This window comes from Cetorhinus maximus, chromosome 21, assembly GCF_964194155.1.
Source record: "Cetorhinus maximus chromosome 21, sCetMax3.hap1.1, whole genome shotgun sequence".
Taxonomy (NCBI): Eukaryota; Metazoa; Chordata; class Chondrichthyes; order Lamniformes; family Cetorhinidae; genus Cetorhinus; species Cetorhinus maximus.
The window spans coordinates 13279750-13295186 of record NC_135899.1 but is presented as its reverse complement, the minus strand read 5'-3'; the positions used below and the strand labels follow the sequence as shown (position 1 = coordinate 13295186).

At 47.6% G+C, this 15437-nt stretch overlaps 1 protein-coding gene across 2 annotated transcripts in view; it reads left to right on the top strand.

The window, feature by feature from the left end:
- The window catches only part of LOC144695689 (ras/Rap GTPase-activating protein SynGAP-like), a 492301-nt gene that overhangs the window by 278069 nt on the left and 198795 nt on the right, over positions 1 to 15437 (top strand). For both annotated transcript variants that reach the window (XM_078566635.1, XM_078566630.1), the window contains one exon: positions 11706 to 11800. In XM_078566635.1, coding sequence (XP_078422761.1) covers positions 11706 to 11800 — 95 coding nt within the window. The remainder of the gene's footprint in view (positions 1 to 11705; positions 11801 to 15437) is intronic.

The following is a 15437-nucleotide window of genomic DNA, read 5'->3' as shown; positions in this document are numbered from 1 at the left end:
ACAGTGCAGCACTCCCTCAGTACTGACCATCCAACAGTGCAGCGCGCCCTCAGTACTGAACCTCCAGCAGTGCAGCGCTCCCTCAGCACTGACCCCCCGACAGTGCAGCACTCCCTCAGTACCATCGCGTTGACAGTGCAGAACTCCCTTAGTACCGTTCTGTTGACACTGCAGAACTCCCTCAGTATCGTCCCGTTGACAGTGCAGAACTCCCTCAGTACTGTCCCGTTGACAGTGCAGCACTCCCTCAGTACTTCCCTGGGAATAGCAGCCTAGATTTCTGTGTTCAAGTCTGTGGACAAAGTGTATTTTCAATCAGGCAAAAACCCCTCAAACTAGCCACTTCATGGTCATCCTCCTTTTCCTATGTTACCAAACAGCCAATGAGCTTAGGCTCAGTCCCAAACTCAATATCATAGGAACACTTGCTATGCAACAATTTAGTTATTGGTTGCTCCTCCTCCTCCTCCTCCTCTTCCTGCTCTCAGACAACATTACACCTTTAAATTGAATCACGCAAATCCGAACTACTTCTTCCCAGGAACAGCCAGTAATGAATATTTAACATGTCCCAACATGCATTCTCTTGTCAGTCACATCTGCTTCCTTTGATAACTATTTCAAAGAACGTTGATCACAAACTCACTCTAAATACTTTCCTCTCTTTTTCTCTCAACTTGCCCCACTCTTCCATTCTCTCCATTTCCTTTTCTATCTTCCTCGATCTTTCTTTTCCTCCATCGCCATGTCCCTTTCTAGCTCTGTCACTTCCTCTCTCTTGCTCTCTCATTCTCTTGCTCTTGCTCCATCTCTCTCTCTTGCTCCATCTCTCTCTCTCTCTCTTTCTCTCTCTCCCCCTCTCTCCACCTCTTTCCCACTAACTCCCCCACACTCTCTATAAATAGCAGGCTGGTTCATTCACATACAGCTGAATCTCTAAAAGAACATCTCAGCTCTTCATTATTTGCCATATTCCTTTGTTCAGATTGTCGATGAGAATCTGGTGAGACTTCAGAAGTGAATCCTTTCTTACTGTATTTCTTTCTCAAAAATGGTAATATTTAATGACTTTTGCCTTTGCAATGCCTATCAGTATTGCAAGATGGAGCATATCACCCTCTACACTGCCCTATCAAACACTCCAAGAGCAGGTACAACACGGGTTAGAAACAGAGTAAAGCCCCCTCCACACTATACCCATCAAATACTCCTAGGGTGGGTACAGCATGGGGTTAGATACAAAGTAAAGCTCCCTCTACACTGTCCGCATCAAACACTCCCAGGACAGGTACAGCACGGGTTAGATACACAGCAAAGCTCCCTCTACACTGTCCCATCAAACATTCCCAGGACAGGTTCAGCACAGGTTAGATAAAGAGTAAAGCTCCCTCTACTGTATCTGCAACCAATCTTGAGAGTCCCGAAGGGTGTGTCACCTCCTGGTGTCAGGGTAAGGCATATCTAGAATTAGCTAGAAAAATAGAGTGTTCATCTGAGGATTATTACGCAAAACACATGCTAATTGGCACAGGGATAAACAGAGTAGTGAGATAAAGGTGAGGCTGAAAGACTGGTCTGGAAAGAGGATTAGGAGGCACTGACACCAGTACTGGGACCTGAAAGGGTATATCACTGGTTGAGCTCCACTGAACCGAGCCAGAGCCAGCATCCTAGCTGCACAGAGGACTGGGGCTGTAGAAAGTACCTGAGACCAATCATGTTAAAACTGATACCAACTTATAGATAAGAAAGATCAGAGTGCAATAAGAGGCATAAACAACCGAGGTTCAGATCAGAGTCAAAGGATTTGTAACATACCAAATACAAATAAAACAGGAATGTTGATAACGTGCGATAAGTTAGGAACTGTGAGAAAAACACCATCTGTGCTTCATGGGCAGGGGCCTGTTAACCAAGTCAGGTTTCTCTGCACAACGCAGGTCGTAGAAAGGAGCAAACTGCACACATTCAGTGCAAAGGATACAATACAGTGGCCATATTAGGGATGGCTACAAGCCAAGCTTGAATGGGTGCTTAACATTCCAGGCGATACGGCCTCGAGAAAGGCAGGGAAAGAAGGAGGAGTAGCAATATTGCGAAAGGACAATTTTACTGCTGTTGAAAGATAGGGTTTTATCAGTGAGGGCATGGAGGAGGCAGGGAGACCACCCATGCAAAAGTGAAATACTGTGGAGGCTGGAATTGGAAGTCGGAGAAAGAAACAAGAAATGCCAAAACTGCTCAGCAGGCCTGGCAGCTAGAATCTGTGGAAGGAGAAACAGAGTCAACATATCAGGTTCCTCAGAGATTTACTTGTACTTCTTTGAATTTGGTACACGGTATTCACTATGTGGCCTCCTCTGCATTTTTGTTCTTAAGTCTTTCATGGCATGGGGGCATCTCCGGCAAGGCCAGCATTTGTTGCCCATCCCTGATTGCCCTTGGACTGAGTGACTTGCTCAGCCATTTCAGAGTCAACCACATTGCTGTTGGTCTGGAGTCACATGTGGGCCTGGCCAGGTGAGAGTCCTGAAAGGTGTGCTGCCTACCTGGTGACAGGGCAAGCAAGGCATATCTAGAATTCACTGGTAATATGGGTTTTTTCACCAATAGTTGTCATGGTCACCATGATTAGCTTAACATCCCACCAGCTGCCATAGTGGGATTTAAACCTGTGTCCCCAGAGCATTTGGCTGGGCCTCTGGATGACTAATCCAGCAGAATTACCACTGCACCACAGTGTTTGCTTTGCTGGACACCTCCATTCAGTCCACAAGTGTGACCATGAGCTTCCAGTCACCAAACATTTTAATTCTCCGCCCAACCCCCACGCTGACCTTTCTGTCCTCGACCTGCTGCTGTGTTCCAATGAAGCTCAACACAAGCTCCAAGAACAGCACCTCATCTTTCGATTAGACACTTTACAGCTGTTGGTTATTATTCTGCTATTCATATTTATACTCACTCTCTACCCACCTTTTATTTCTTTACTTGTCCTTATTTGTTTTTATTCTTTCATGGGATGTGGGCATTGCTGGCTAGGTTAGCATTTGTTGCCCACCCCTAATTGCCCTTGAGAAGTCCAGAGAAGGTTCACAAGGTTGATCCCGGGTATGGAGGGATTTTCTTATGAGGAGAGGTTGAGTATCTTGGGCCTGTACTCATTTGAGTTTAGAAGGATGAGAGGCGACCTTATTGAAACACGTAAGATTCTTAGGGGGCTTGACAGGGTAGATGTTGAGAGGTTGTTTCCCCTTGTGGGAGAGTCTAGAACCATAGAGCAAAATCTCAGAGTAAGGTGTCACCCATTTAAAACAGAGATGAGGAGGAATTTCTTCTCTGAGGGTAGTGAATCTGTGGAATTCTTTACCGCAGAGGGCTGTAGAGGCTGGGTCGTTAAGTATATTCAAGGCTGAGATAGACAGATTTTTAATCAGTAATGGAATCAAGGGTTATGGGGAAAAGACAGGAAAGAGGATTTGAGGATTATCAGATCAGCCATGATCTTATCGAATAGCGGAGCAGACTTGATGGGCCAAATGGCCAATTCTGCTCCTAGGTTTTATAGTATTATGGTCTTTGATGGTGAGCTGCCTTCTGGAACTATGTGGTGTAGGTACACCCACAGTGCTGTTAGGGAAGGAGTTCCAGGATTTTGACCTAGCGACAGTGGAGGAACGGCAATATATTTCCAAGTCAGGATGGTGAGTGACTTGGAGGGGAATTTGCAGTTTCTGGTGTTCCCATCTAGCTGCTGCCTTGACCTTTTAGGTGGTGGAGGTCATGGGTTTAGAAGGTGCTGTCGAAGGTGGTTGCTGCAGTGCATCTTGTAGATGGTACACAATGCTGCTACTGTGTGTCAGTGTTGGAAGGAGTGAATGTTTGTGGATGGGGTGCCAGTCACGCGGGCTGCCTTGTCCTGGATGGTGTCAAGCTTCTTGCGTGTTGTCGGAGCTGCACAAAATTCAGGCAAGTAGAAAGGATTCCATCACACTCCTGACTTGTGTCTGGTAGACTTGTGTGATGGACAGGTTTTGGGGAGCCAGGAGGTGAGTTACTCTCTGCAGAACTCCCAACCTCTGACCTGCTCTTGTAGCCACAGCATTTATGTGGCTAGTCCAGTTCAGTTTCTGGTCAATGGTAACCCCCAGGATGTTGATAGTAGGAGATTCAGCGATGGTAATGCCTTTGAATCTAAAGGGTGATGGTTAGATTCTCTCTTGTTGGATATGGTCACTGCCGGACACTTGTGTGGTGCAAATGTTATTTCCACTTATCAGCCCAAGGCTGGATGTTGTCCAGGTCTTGTTGCATATGGACACGGACTGGCTTATCACCCGCTTTTGCCTTGCACCCTCATCCCATTTGTCATATCACCCCTATCACAGAGCTTCCCTTTAATCCTCCCCACCACCTCCCTCTGCCTCAACTCCTGCTTAAAACATGTTACATCTCTAACGTTCTCCAGTTCTAACCAGAGGTCATCGACTTAAAGTGTTAATTCTGCTTTTCACTCCACGGACGCTATCTGACCTGCTGAGTAATTCCAGCATTTTCTTTTCTTAATCATATGGAGCATGGGTTCAATTTAAAGACAGCAAAGGAAGCAAGACTGTGATCGGAGCTGTCTGTTGACCTCCCAGCAGCAGTGATGGAGTAGCAAGATGCTGACATATAGAGCAGCATGTCTCAGTTACAAGGGGAGATTTTAATTTCTACGTAGGCTTTTAGTTAACCCGCAGTAGAGGAATTTCTCCCCATCTCAATAGTAAATGGCTGACCCCTTAATGTGAGACAGTGAGCACGTGCTCGAAATTCCCAAACCAGGGAAACAACCCTCCACCCTCCCCCAAGTTTCTACCCCGTCCAGCTCCTTAAGAAGTTTATATGTTTCAATGGGATCACCTAGCCTATCTACTCAATCTTTCCTCATTGCACAATCACCTCATTCTTGAATCAGTCTAGTGAACTTTGGTTGCACTCTCTCTAAGACTAGTATATCATTCGTTTAATAAGTAGACGGAAATGTGGTATCCCCAAGGTACTATATAACTGAAGCCTTTTAACCCAATCCCTTTGTAATAAAGGCAAGCAGGTTGTTTGTTTTATTGCTTGCTATACCTGCCTGTTGACTCTCTATAGTTCAAGGACGTCTCTTGAATACCAACATTTCCTGGTCTCGCATCTTTTAAAGATATTCTGCTTTTCTATTTTTCCTACCACTTCACATTTCTGCGCAATGTATTATAACCACCATGTTCTTGCCCACTCAGCCAACTTGTCTAGATCTCTCTTCAGCCTCTTTCTGCCCTCCTCACAACTTACCCCCACCGAGCTTGATATCATCAGCGAGTTTGGCTCTGTTACACTCAGTGCCCTCGTCTAAATCACTGTTGTAGATTGTAAATAGTTGAGGCCCTAGCATTGATGAAACGATGGACAGAGTTCTTCTGGCCCCCGGGTGGTGGGCTGTGTCCGTTAAAATAACAGGGAGCCACTGAAGAATGTCTCCCCGATGCAGCTCTGCTGTCCTTAAAGGGCATTTTATTTTTCATTCATTCATGGGATGTGGGTGCATTTATTGCCCATCTGGAATTGGCCTTGCTTAAGGTGCATTTAAGAGTCAACCACATTGCTGTGGGTCTGGGGAGTTACATGTAGGCCAGACCAGGTAAGAACAACAGATTTCCTTCCCTAAAGGACATTAGTGAACCAGATGGGTTTTTATGCCAATCGGCAATGGTTTCATGGTCATCATCAGACTTTTAATTTCAGATTTTTTATTGAATTCAAATTCCACTATCTGACATGGCAGGATTCGAACCCAGGTCCCCAGAGCATTACCCTGGATTACTAGTCTAGCAACAATACCACTATGCCATTGCCAACATCAGGGTGACACTGCCAGCTTTAGAGAGGTGGCTTTCCTGTGGCAACCTGGGTAATGGTGGAGGTCAGGGATGGTGGGGGGGCATCGGGGCAGAAGACACAGTGTCCCAAAGGAAGGGGGAGACGCGCAGGCGGGGAAAACAGCACCCCCCAACCCCGGGTTCCAAAGGGGGTTTTCCCCTCTGACTCTTGATGCCCCGAATTTTTCATTTTTTTTTAACTTAGCTGTTGAAGGCCTCAGATTTCCTACCTGTCTCGGAGGCACTCACCTCTCCTGTCAGTGCTGCCAAAGCTTCCGATTGGCCCTCTGATTGGGCTGGCAGCATCAGGAGACCACCTGCCATCCTTAACTGGGCAGTACGCCTTGCAGATGGACAATGTGGTGCCTCCCCTGCCTACCCCATGGTAAAATTGCTGAGCTGGTCCTGCTGCCGGAAGTCGGGGTTCGAAGGCCGTCAGTAAAATTCAGGCCAATGCTCGCATAATTCACCTCTGTAAGCGTTGGTACTTTTGGCTATAGGTGCCAGTTTAGTAGAAAAGCTGGGGGTCTGTGCTGCGTCTGCCCATTCCCACTGCAGCTCATGCCGAATGCCACATTGGCGAGGGCATGGTGTGTGAGGCGGTAATGTGTGCGTGCCAGAGCTGTGCAGAGTAAGCAGATTGTGATATCTGACTGCCCCAGACCTGCCATTTTGGAGTTCACCGCTTGAGTTAATGCCCTCTCTTAAAAACGCACAACTGAACATGCGTTCAGCAGCATGAAGACCTCCCCCCACAACACACACACATACACACACACGCACACACGCACAGCCACCAGCGCTGTTTAAAAAGACCATTGTCAACTTGGAGGTAAGTTGCTACTCTGTTGCAGTGGCTCTGTTTGAGTTTGTGGAAGTGCTGAGCATTGGGACCAGTTGATATTAGTCGCTTAAGTCTGCAGGGAGTGGTGTTGCAGGTGTGGAAGGCATCGTTTGTGGTCACAACAGCTTGAACATACCACTTGCTACCAGTCGTGGGAGGGCCAGGCCACCCTTGGGCTGCAGTAAGACGGAGCAGAGGGAACAGGGAAGGGAAGCTGCTTGCAGAGAAAGAAGGATGAGGAGGAGGGCTCTCAGCAGGAGGCCATACCCACCTCGGGTTCTCTGGGAACACACCTCTCATCTCCACCTAAACCAGCAGCAAAACGTTTGTGTCTGCGTTTCACCAAGGGTGTGCTCGCATAACTCCGTCACCTCTTGAAACCAGACCTGCAGTCTCAGCGCTAGGAAGTGAAGGTGACTGTGAGCCTCGTTTGGTAGTGTGCGGCTTCCAGGAGCGTTAACTGTGCGGGGGTGAGGCGAGGCTATGAATGTGAGCTTTGAGTCATGGTTGGCATTGACTGTTGGGAGGCACATATGGAGCAGTGTATCAGGCTACAGCTTGTAAGACTTTTTTTAATCCTTCATGGGATGTGGGTGTTGCTGGCTGGGCCAGCATTTATTGCCCATCCCTAAATGCCCTTGAGAAGGTGGTGGTGAGCTGCCTTCTTGAACCGCTGCAGTCCATGTGGTGTTGGTACACCCACAGTGCTGTTAGGGAGGGAGTTCCAGGGTTTAGACCCAGTGACAAAAGAAGGAACAGTGATATGTTTCCAAGTCAAGATGATGTCTCAGAGGGGAACTTCCAGGTGGTAGTGTACCCCTGTGTCTGCTGCCCTTGTCCTTCTAATTGGCAGAGGCCACAAGTTTGGAAATCGCTGGTCTGAGGAGCCTTGGTGAGTTACAACAGTGCATCTTATAGGTGGCATAGACTGCTGTCAGTGGTGGAGGGAGTGAATGTTTATGGATGGGGCGCCAATTAAGTGAGCTGCTTTGTCCTGGATGGTGTCGAGCTTCTTGAGAGTTATTGGTACTACACTCATCCTGGCAAGTGGGGAGTATTCCATCACACTTCTGACTTGAGCCTTGTAGATGCTGGACAGGCTTTGGGAAGTCAGGGGGTGATTTACTCACCACAGGATTCCTAGCCTCTGACCTGCTCTTGTACCCACAGTGTTTGCATGGCTGGTCCAGCTCAGTTTCTGAATATGGCATTTGAAGACACATTCACTGACCTTGACCACTCATTGAACTTCTTTTGCCACTGCATCCAGGCCCTCAGGGCTCGGCTGTTGGCATTGACTGCCACGATTGTCTGTTCCGACTGCCATCTCAGCGTTATGTCTGGAGAGCTTTCAAGGCTCCCTGAGGGAAGAGGAGCTCGCCCCTCTTGTCCACCTCCAGCATCATGAAGGCCTCCATCAAGGTCTCTGAGAATCTTGGGGCTGCCTGGCCTGTTGCACCATTGTTGTAACTTCTTCCTGGTCCTCTCTTTTAACTTAGGTTCTTTTAACTAGGTTCAGCCCCTGCTGTAGCCGGAATGCACCTCATTGTCTTTAAGTCAGGCAGGCTGGCTACAAGTGATACTATAGCCTTGCATGAACCTGGGCCCCTCCATGTACAGCCACTCAGCAGTGTGTTCGGCCTGGGCTGTATGCCATAGTCATATGATCAGCAAGGCCCAGTACAAGGCCCAGTGAAGCTCAACGCAAACTGGAGGAACAGCACCTCATCTTCCGACTAGGCACTTTACAGTCTTCCGGACTTAATACTGAGTTCAACAATTTCAGATCATGAACTCTCTCCTCCATTCCCACCCCCTTTCTGACCCCCCTTTTTCCAATAATTTATAATTTTTTTACAACTATATTTTTCTTTTCCCACTTGTTTTTAAATTTATTTCGATCTATTGTTTCATCTCCACCTTTTAGCCCATTTCGATCCCTTCCCCCCCACCTCACCCCCCACTAGGGCCATCTGCCACTAGCTTGTCCTGCTTGCTACCCTTAATGTCCCCATCAGCACATCCTTTAGCTAATATCACCACCGTCAACACCCCTTTGTCCTTTTGTCTATGACATCTTTGGCAATCTCTTCTTGGCCTCCACCTATCACTGGCCCCCGATCGAGCTCTACCTGTCCCTCCCACCCCCCACTCTTTGCCTGCTCCCTGATTACTTTGAACAGACATCGGGTAACGGGGCATGACACTCTCCGTGCCCAATTGCATTGGCTTGCTGCACCCGCCTCAGAAAAAGGTGCCCTGAACGGCGGGTTCTTCATTCCAGGGGGCAAGTGTGGAATCGGGGGCACCAAGTCCCGCCACCTCCCCCACCCCCATGCCCATACATGCCAGCTTATGCCAACCTATGCCCCCATCCACTCCTATGGTCCCTTAGTCCCTATGCCAACTTAATGCCCAGTCATGCCAACTTATGAACCTCCACCCACCCCCAATGCCCCTTCTAGCCACAATGCCAACTTAGTGCTCCAAACACCAATCTATGCATAACCATCCACTACCATTTGCCCTTACACCTTCCATGCTAACTCACCCCGTATCCACATGGGCAGCCCTCAGAAGCCATGTTGAGATGGAATCAAATGACGGTCTAAATATCTATTACAGATTTCACTATATTAAAAAAAAACTCTCATTCATGAAAGCCCATTCAATACATTTAAATACCCTCAAGTACTCAATCCCTTATAAAAGCAGACATTTGCATTCATAACCCCACATCAAAGACAGCAAGTTTTGGACAGCTCCAAGAGATTACTAATCAAACTGTGAACTTACACCCCCCTGCTGTGATAACGATAGGTGTGGAAGCAGTCAAACAATAGAATGCTGTAATGATAGCACTTAGGGTTATGTCAACAAACACTATTGAATCTGCAAGCATAGATTTTTTCATAGATTGTTTGAAATTTTAAAGGACAGGGGATCGCAGTAATTTGACAGTTGACAGTTCCACAGACCTTATCCATAGTTTACAAGCATTTACATTTAGCCTAAAAAAACAATTTAAGTCACACCCTGCAGGATACGGCCCACGCTCCAGTAAAAATGGGGTCTGTTTGAACTCAGCACTGAGTTCGAATGGCCCTGCTGAGTTCAGGTTTCCCCCATTTGCAAGTCACGTCTTGTCCTTGTTCCTCTACGGGGTAAAAAAGGATCTGTCCGAAATTGGGGCGATTCTTCTGGATCCGGATTCCCAGTGCCATTTTGAATACACCACGGTGTCTCCATGACTACGTGAAACTCTAAGCCTAAATTCGAGAAGGAGAAATCTCTCACACGCAAACCAAGGCTTTAAATTTAAGTTAGGCCGGCTTTGAAAGGAATGAGCTGTAATCTGGACAACGGGTTAAACTGGGCTGAGCTGTCAACAAGTGAACCTATTGAAAAACAGTGGGTGCGACCAAAGAAGTATTTGGTATGAAACAAGACATTACATAACCTTACAGAGAGCAAAAGTTTGACTTGTCTCACACAGATACCAAGTGCTAATCCAATGGACTGGGAGAAATATTAATCCAAAAGGATCTAAAGCTGTGAGAAAAAGTATTCTGAAATGAACGTTGCCACTTATATTAAAGCTAATAGTAAAAGGTTTTATAAATATATTAGGAGTGGCCAAGGGAGATGCAGGTCTGTTAAAAAAAGACACAGGCAATTATCATAATACACAGCCAAGTAATGGCAGATTTATTAAATGAGCACTTTGTTTCTATTTTCTCTGTGGAAGAAGAGGATAAAATACCAGTAATAGAAGGGAAACTAAAAATACATCAAGGGGAGGAACTTGTAGGATTCAATATATTATCAAAATGATAATGGAGAAAATAATGGGACTTAAAACAGATGAGTCAGATTGACACTGTGGGATATTAAAAGAAGCAGGTGAGAAAACTGCAGCAACATTGGTCTGAATCTTTCAAAGGTCTCTAGATTTATGAATTTGAAATTAGATTGGAAAATTTTGTTAAAGTTGCTACTTTAGTTAAGAAGTATGGGAGAGAGTAACCGGGTAATTACAGACCTGTCAATTTAACCTCAGATGTGGGGGGGGTCCTCCTGGAATTTGGCACTTGGAATAGAGTGACTGAGCAATTGAGCAAATATGGACCAATGAAAGACAGCCAAAAAGGCTTTGCTAGGGGAATATGATTTATTAGTCAAGTTTGAGAAGGCTTTCACAAGGTGGATAAGGGAATGCCTATGGATGTTATCTACATGGACTTTCAGAAGGCATTCAATAGGGTTCCTCAAAAAAGATGAAGGTAAAAATGAGAGGGCACTGAATTGGAGGTCCTCCTCCTCCTTCAGGTACCATGCCCTAGGAGGGCATTAGTGACCATGGACTTCTAGTGGATGGGCCTATGATTACATTTGGCAAAGTACTGCTGCGATTTATTGTTGCCTCCTGCTCTTACTGCCTGCCATCGGGCCTAATGGAAGGATTTAAGATTGATAATCAACCTGTTTGGCCACGTTATGAATGCACCTTCCATGGCCCCCAAGTGGGACTTGAACCTGGAGCTTCTGGCCCAGGAGTAGGGAGGCTACCATTGAGCCACAAGACCTCAAATTGGAGGTAGCCTTTTGGTTTGGGTTGGGTCCAGTTAGACACTCAGCTGACAATTTTATCATCTGAAACTTATGCAGGAAAGAAACTACTGCAGTGCAGGTTTTGGGTTGGCCAGTTTGTGCACAGCAAGCTCTCACAAACAGCAGTAAGTCAGATTATCTGTTTTTTGTGATGTTGGCTGAGGGATACATATTGGTCAGTACTTCTTTGAAATAGTGCCATGGGGCCTTCCAACTGAGAGGGCAGATGGAAAGAGCAATGATACTTCTGAATAAGTGCTCAAACCCCTGGAGTGGGGTTTGACCCCCGCGACCTGCCCCGCACAAACATTGAAGCCTTCTTTCCGCCTTGTGTCTTTCAGAGTATCACCCTGGTCGGTCTTCGCGCAGGAAGAGCATACCCGGAGGGAAGCAGCTGAGCATGGACGCTGTGACATCTGCACCCTTCCGGCCTACAGTAAGTACAACTGGCTCTGAACTGAGGCTGAGTTTACGTGGTAAACGACGAGCTGCTTGTGTTGGGCAGCGGTGGTCCCACCCCCAGCGCATGCGTCCGACCTCAGGTGAAGCCCGCCTATGGGGTTGGGGTTGGAGGGGTTCCTCACAATGAGTGAAGGCCGGAACCGATCTTTACTTATGGGTTGATGAAAGGCGCTGGAAATTTGTTGGCTATGATTATGTTGGCTTATATTGAATGTACTGCACAGAAACAGACCATTTGGCCCAACTGGTCCAAATGGCTGTGTTTACGCTCCACACAAGCCTCCTCCCACCCCTCCTTCATCTCAACCTGCCAGTATAACCTGCTGTGCCTTTTCCCTACGCTCATCGAGCTTCCCTTGAAACGCATCAAAAAAGAACTTCTAGAAGTTGCCCTGGTAACAACGGTGAAGTGTTCAATTGTCACTAACGTCACAGTGTGTGTGTGCGCGCGTATATAATTATTTATATCATGGAAATATGTTTTCGTGACTCACGTAAATCTTTATTCGGCTCAGCTCAGGAAATCCGAGGACGGTGTTTTAAAAATGCGATGACCAAATGATCTTTGACCCCCACCCCCAACATCCAAGAGCAGGCCGTGCCATTTTAAATCAGCAGCTTACTTTTATCAGTTTCAGTTTATTTGGTTCTTTTCAATCCGTTTATTCCAATCAAGCGACGGCAGCCCTGAATTCTATTGTTGCGGAGCAAAGGCAAGCACTGCTTAAAGCCTTCCATTCAAACCACAGCTGTGTGGCCTGCTTCTTGTCACTGAGACTCAGAGAGAGAGAGAGAGTGAGAGGGGCCTGGATTCAGCCACAAGGCTGATTCCTAATGTCAAGTAGACTCCATCACATGGAAAAGCATGCACAGTTTGCAGTTTCCCAGGATGCATCAATAGGAGATGAAGGGCAGAAGGGCATTCCCCTTCAGCTGCTGAAGATTTGGGAATATCTCTCACACTTCCCAAAAGAAACTCGAGATTTAGTTCCCTCCAGCTTTGTTTCAGGTAACGGATCAATTTATATCAACCAATAACTCTAGATTGCGACTTTTTTCTTATGAGTTCCCCGCAATAAATGTTGAGCCAGCATGTGGGAATAGTGATACCTGTTGTTGTGCGAGCTTCCTTGACCCTGTCAGATCACCCACCACCCAAGGGGCATGTCCAATATGGTTACAGCTACAGAGTAACACTCCCTCTACACTGTACCCATCAAACACTCCCAGGACAGGTACAGCACGGGGTTAGATACAGAGTAAAGCTCCCTCTGCACGGTCCCCATCAAACACTCCCAGGACAGGTACAGCAGATACAGAGGCTGGAATCTTCCATCCCCATTGGCGTCAAGCGTCATGGCGGACAATATGGCGAGAAGGTTGAAAATCAGTTTTACGCCATCGTGAAACCAGTTTGCGATTGTCAGCTCCGCCCATCAGTGGCGGCACTGGACGTCAGGAACATCATTTTAATACATTTGCATCTAATTATAAGCCTTGCTCGCCAGAATCATCTCCCGCACTGGATATCTGAGCACGTCGGTGTGATTCACGGCAACGTGTTTCACAACTGTACATTAGCGACATGCACCTGGTGAGCTGCACTTCACTCAGGACTTTGAGGTTTGTTTGTCTACCTTGCTTCAGGCAGCACTCGCTGTCATCAGCTCCAGGCTTCACAGACAGCACCACATCAATTTTAGGGGGCTTCACGGGCAGGTCTCTACCTACCAGACCAGCTGTAAGGTGGGGGTGACTTTTCAATGGCTGCAGAGCAAGGGCTTGCTTGGGGAAGGGGGAGAAGTGGCCTCAGGCCAGGGAAGAGGCTGCAGGATGAAAGCTCAACTGGGGAAGGGTGTGTGTGGGGGCAGATGTTGACCTGTACAAGATGGTGAGGGCTGAGGAGGCAGTCTCCGGAGGAGATGAGGCCAGATGTGTTGGTAAGTGTGTGAGAGAGCGAGTGGTGATGTCCCTTGAGCTGGCAGTGTGTGAGATGCCAGTGAATGTGTGATGGGCTTGTGAGCGTGTGAGTTTAGAGTGATTATCTGCACTGGATGGCCAACCTCTTCTGTGCAGCATTGGCCCTGATCACCACTGCCATCGCCTATCAAGCTGGAGCGGAGAGACTGATGGGCCTCTTGAGGCCAGAGCGACGGTAGAGGACATCGTGGCGGGTCCCCACGACTTCCAGAAGGCGTCCCAGGGATGGGTCACTGAATCGGTGGGGGGGGGCACGGGGGCTGCACTCTTCTTGGCTTTTGGGACCATGTCTTCACCGGAGCTGTCCTGGGCTGCAAGCATTGGGAAGTGTGCACGCAGCTACAGTTTAAACGTGGCGCCCTGCGTGAGGAAGCAGCGAGGTCATGGCACGACGGGCAAAGAGTCTGCCTGCCAGCGAGGAGGCGTGTTTCCTGTGGTGGCATAATTAATGAGGCGGGACTGGGGTGATGTGGCGCGAAAACCCGCCATTGCAGCTAAAACATCTGTCTTCCCTCTCCCCGCTACCATATGTAGTGCAAATCTGGGGCGATTCCGCCCAGAGTAAAACTCTCTCCATACTGCCCTACATCCTGACATAACTATAGCACATTTTAGGTGCAGGTTTGGCAGAATATTGAGATGACCAGGATTCCATATGGGTCCCTGCTGATATGAGTTAAATCAGACAGACGAGGCATAGTGCATTCATGTCACTCGCAGATGCACCTTGATACTTTCACTGCATCATGTTTTCATCAATGCTGTCAATTATTTCACCCCTTCCTCTCATCAACAGAGATCTGAGACAAGTGAGTACTTTTGCATGATTACATGAGACTCTGGCACTGAGGATTTACTGAGTGGGGTTATTTACATAGTGATGAGATGTGCCTGTTACACGCCTCTCCGTGCTCTCCCATTGTCTGCAGGTCATTCTGCATTTCCATAAACAATGTTCTGCCCAGATACTCACTATTTGAATTGTGGTTCTGTTCTCTACAACAGGTCACAGCAAGAGCACCAGTAAACAGCAGCAATTTACCCTCTCACCTATCCTCTTTCTCCATCCCTTCTTACCAATTTTTTAGCTTTTCTATCCCTCTCACTTTCCATCTCCCTCTCCCTCTCGTTCTCACTCCGCTCCCCCTCTCTCCCACTTCCTCCCCGCTCTAACTCCCTCTTGTGCTCAGTTCCCTCTCCCTGTCTCTCTTTCCATCTCCCTCTCCCCCTTTCTCCCTATCTCCCTCTTTTTCTCTCTCCTCTTTTTGTCTCTCCCCACTTCTTTCCGTCTCTCGCCCCCCTCACCTCCCTCTCTCCCTGCTCCCCCCTCCCTTTCCCTCTCTCCCCCTGCCTCTTCTCTCTCCTTCCCCATCCTTTTTCTTCTCCCGCTCTCTCCTGTCTTCTCCACTCCACCTTCTTACTTCCTCTCTGCTGTCTGTCTCTCCCTTACACTCGTCTCTCTCTCTCTCTCTCTTGTTTGACATTCACTTTCTCTTATGTCTGTCTCCGCTTTATGTTCCCTTTCATTTCTCTCTCCTCCTTCCCTGTCCCTTTTTTTAACCTGTCCCTTTCCCTCTCTCCGCCCCACCGTTCTCTGACCAGCTAAGCAATGAAGCTTTGCCATCATGTTT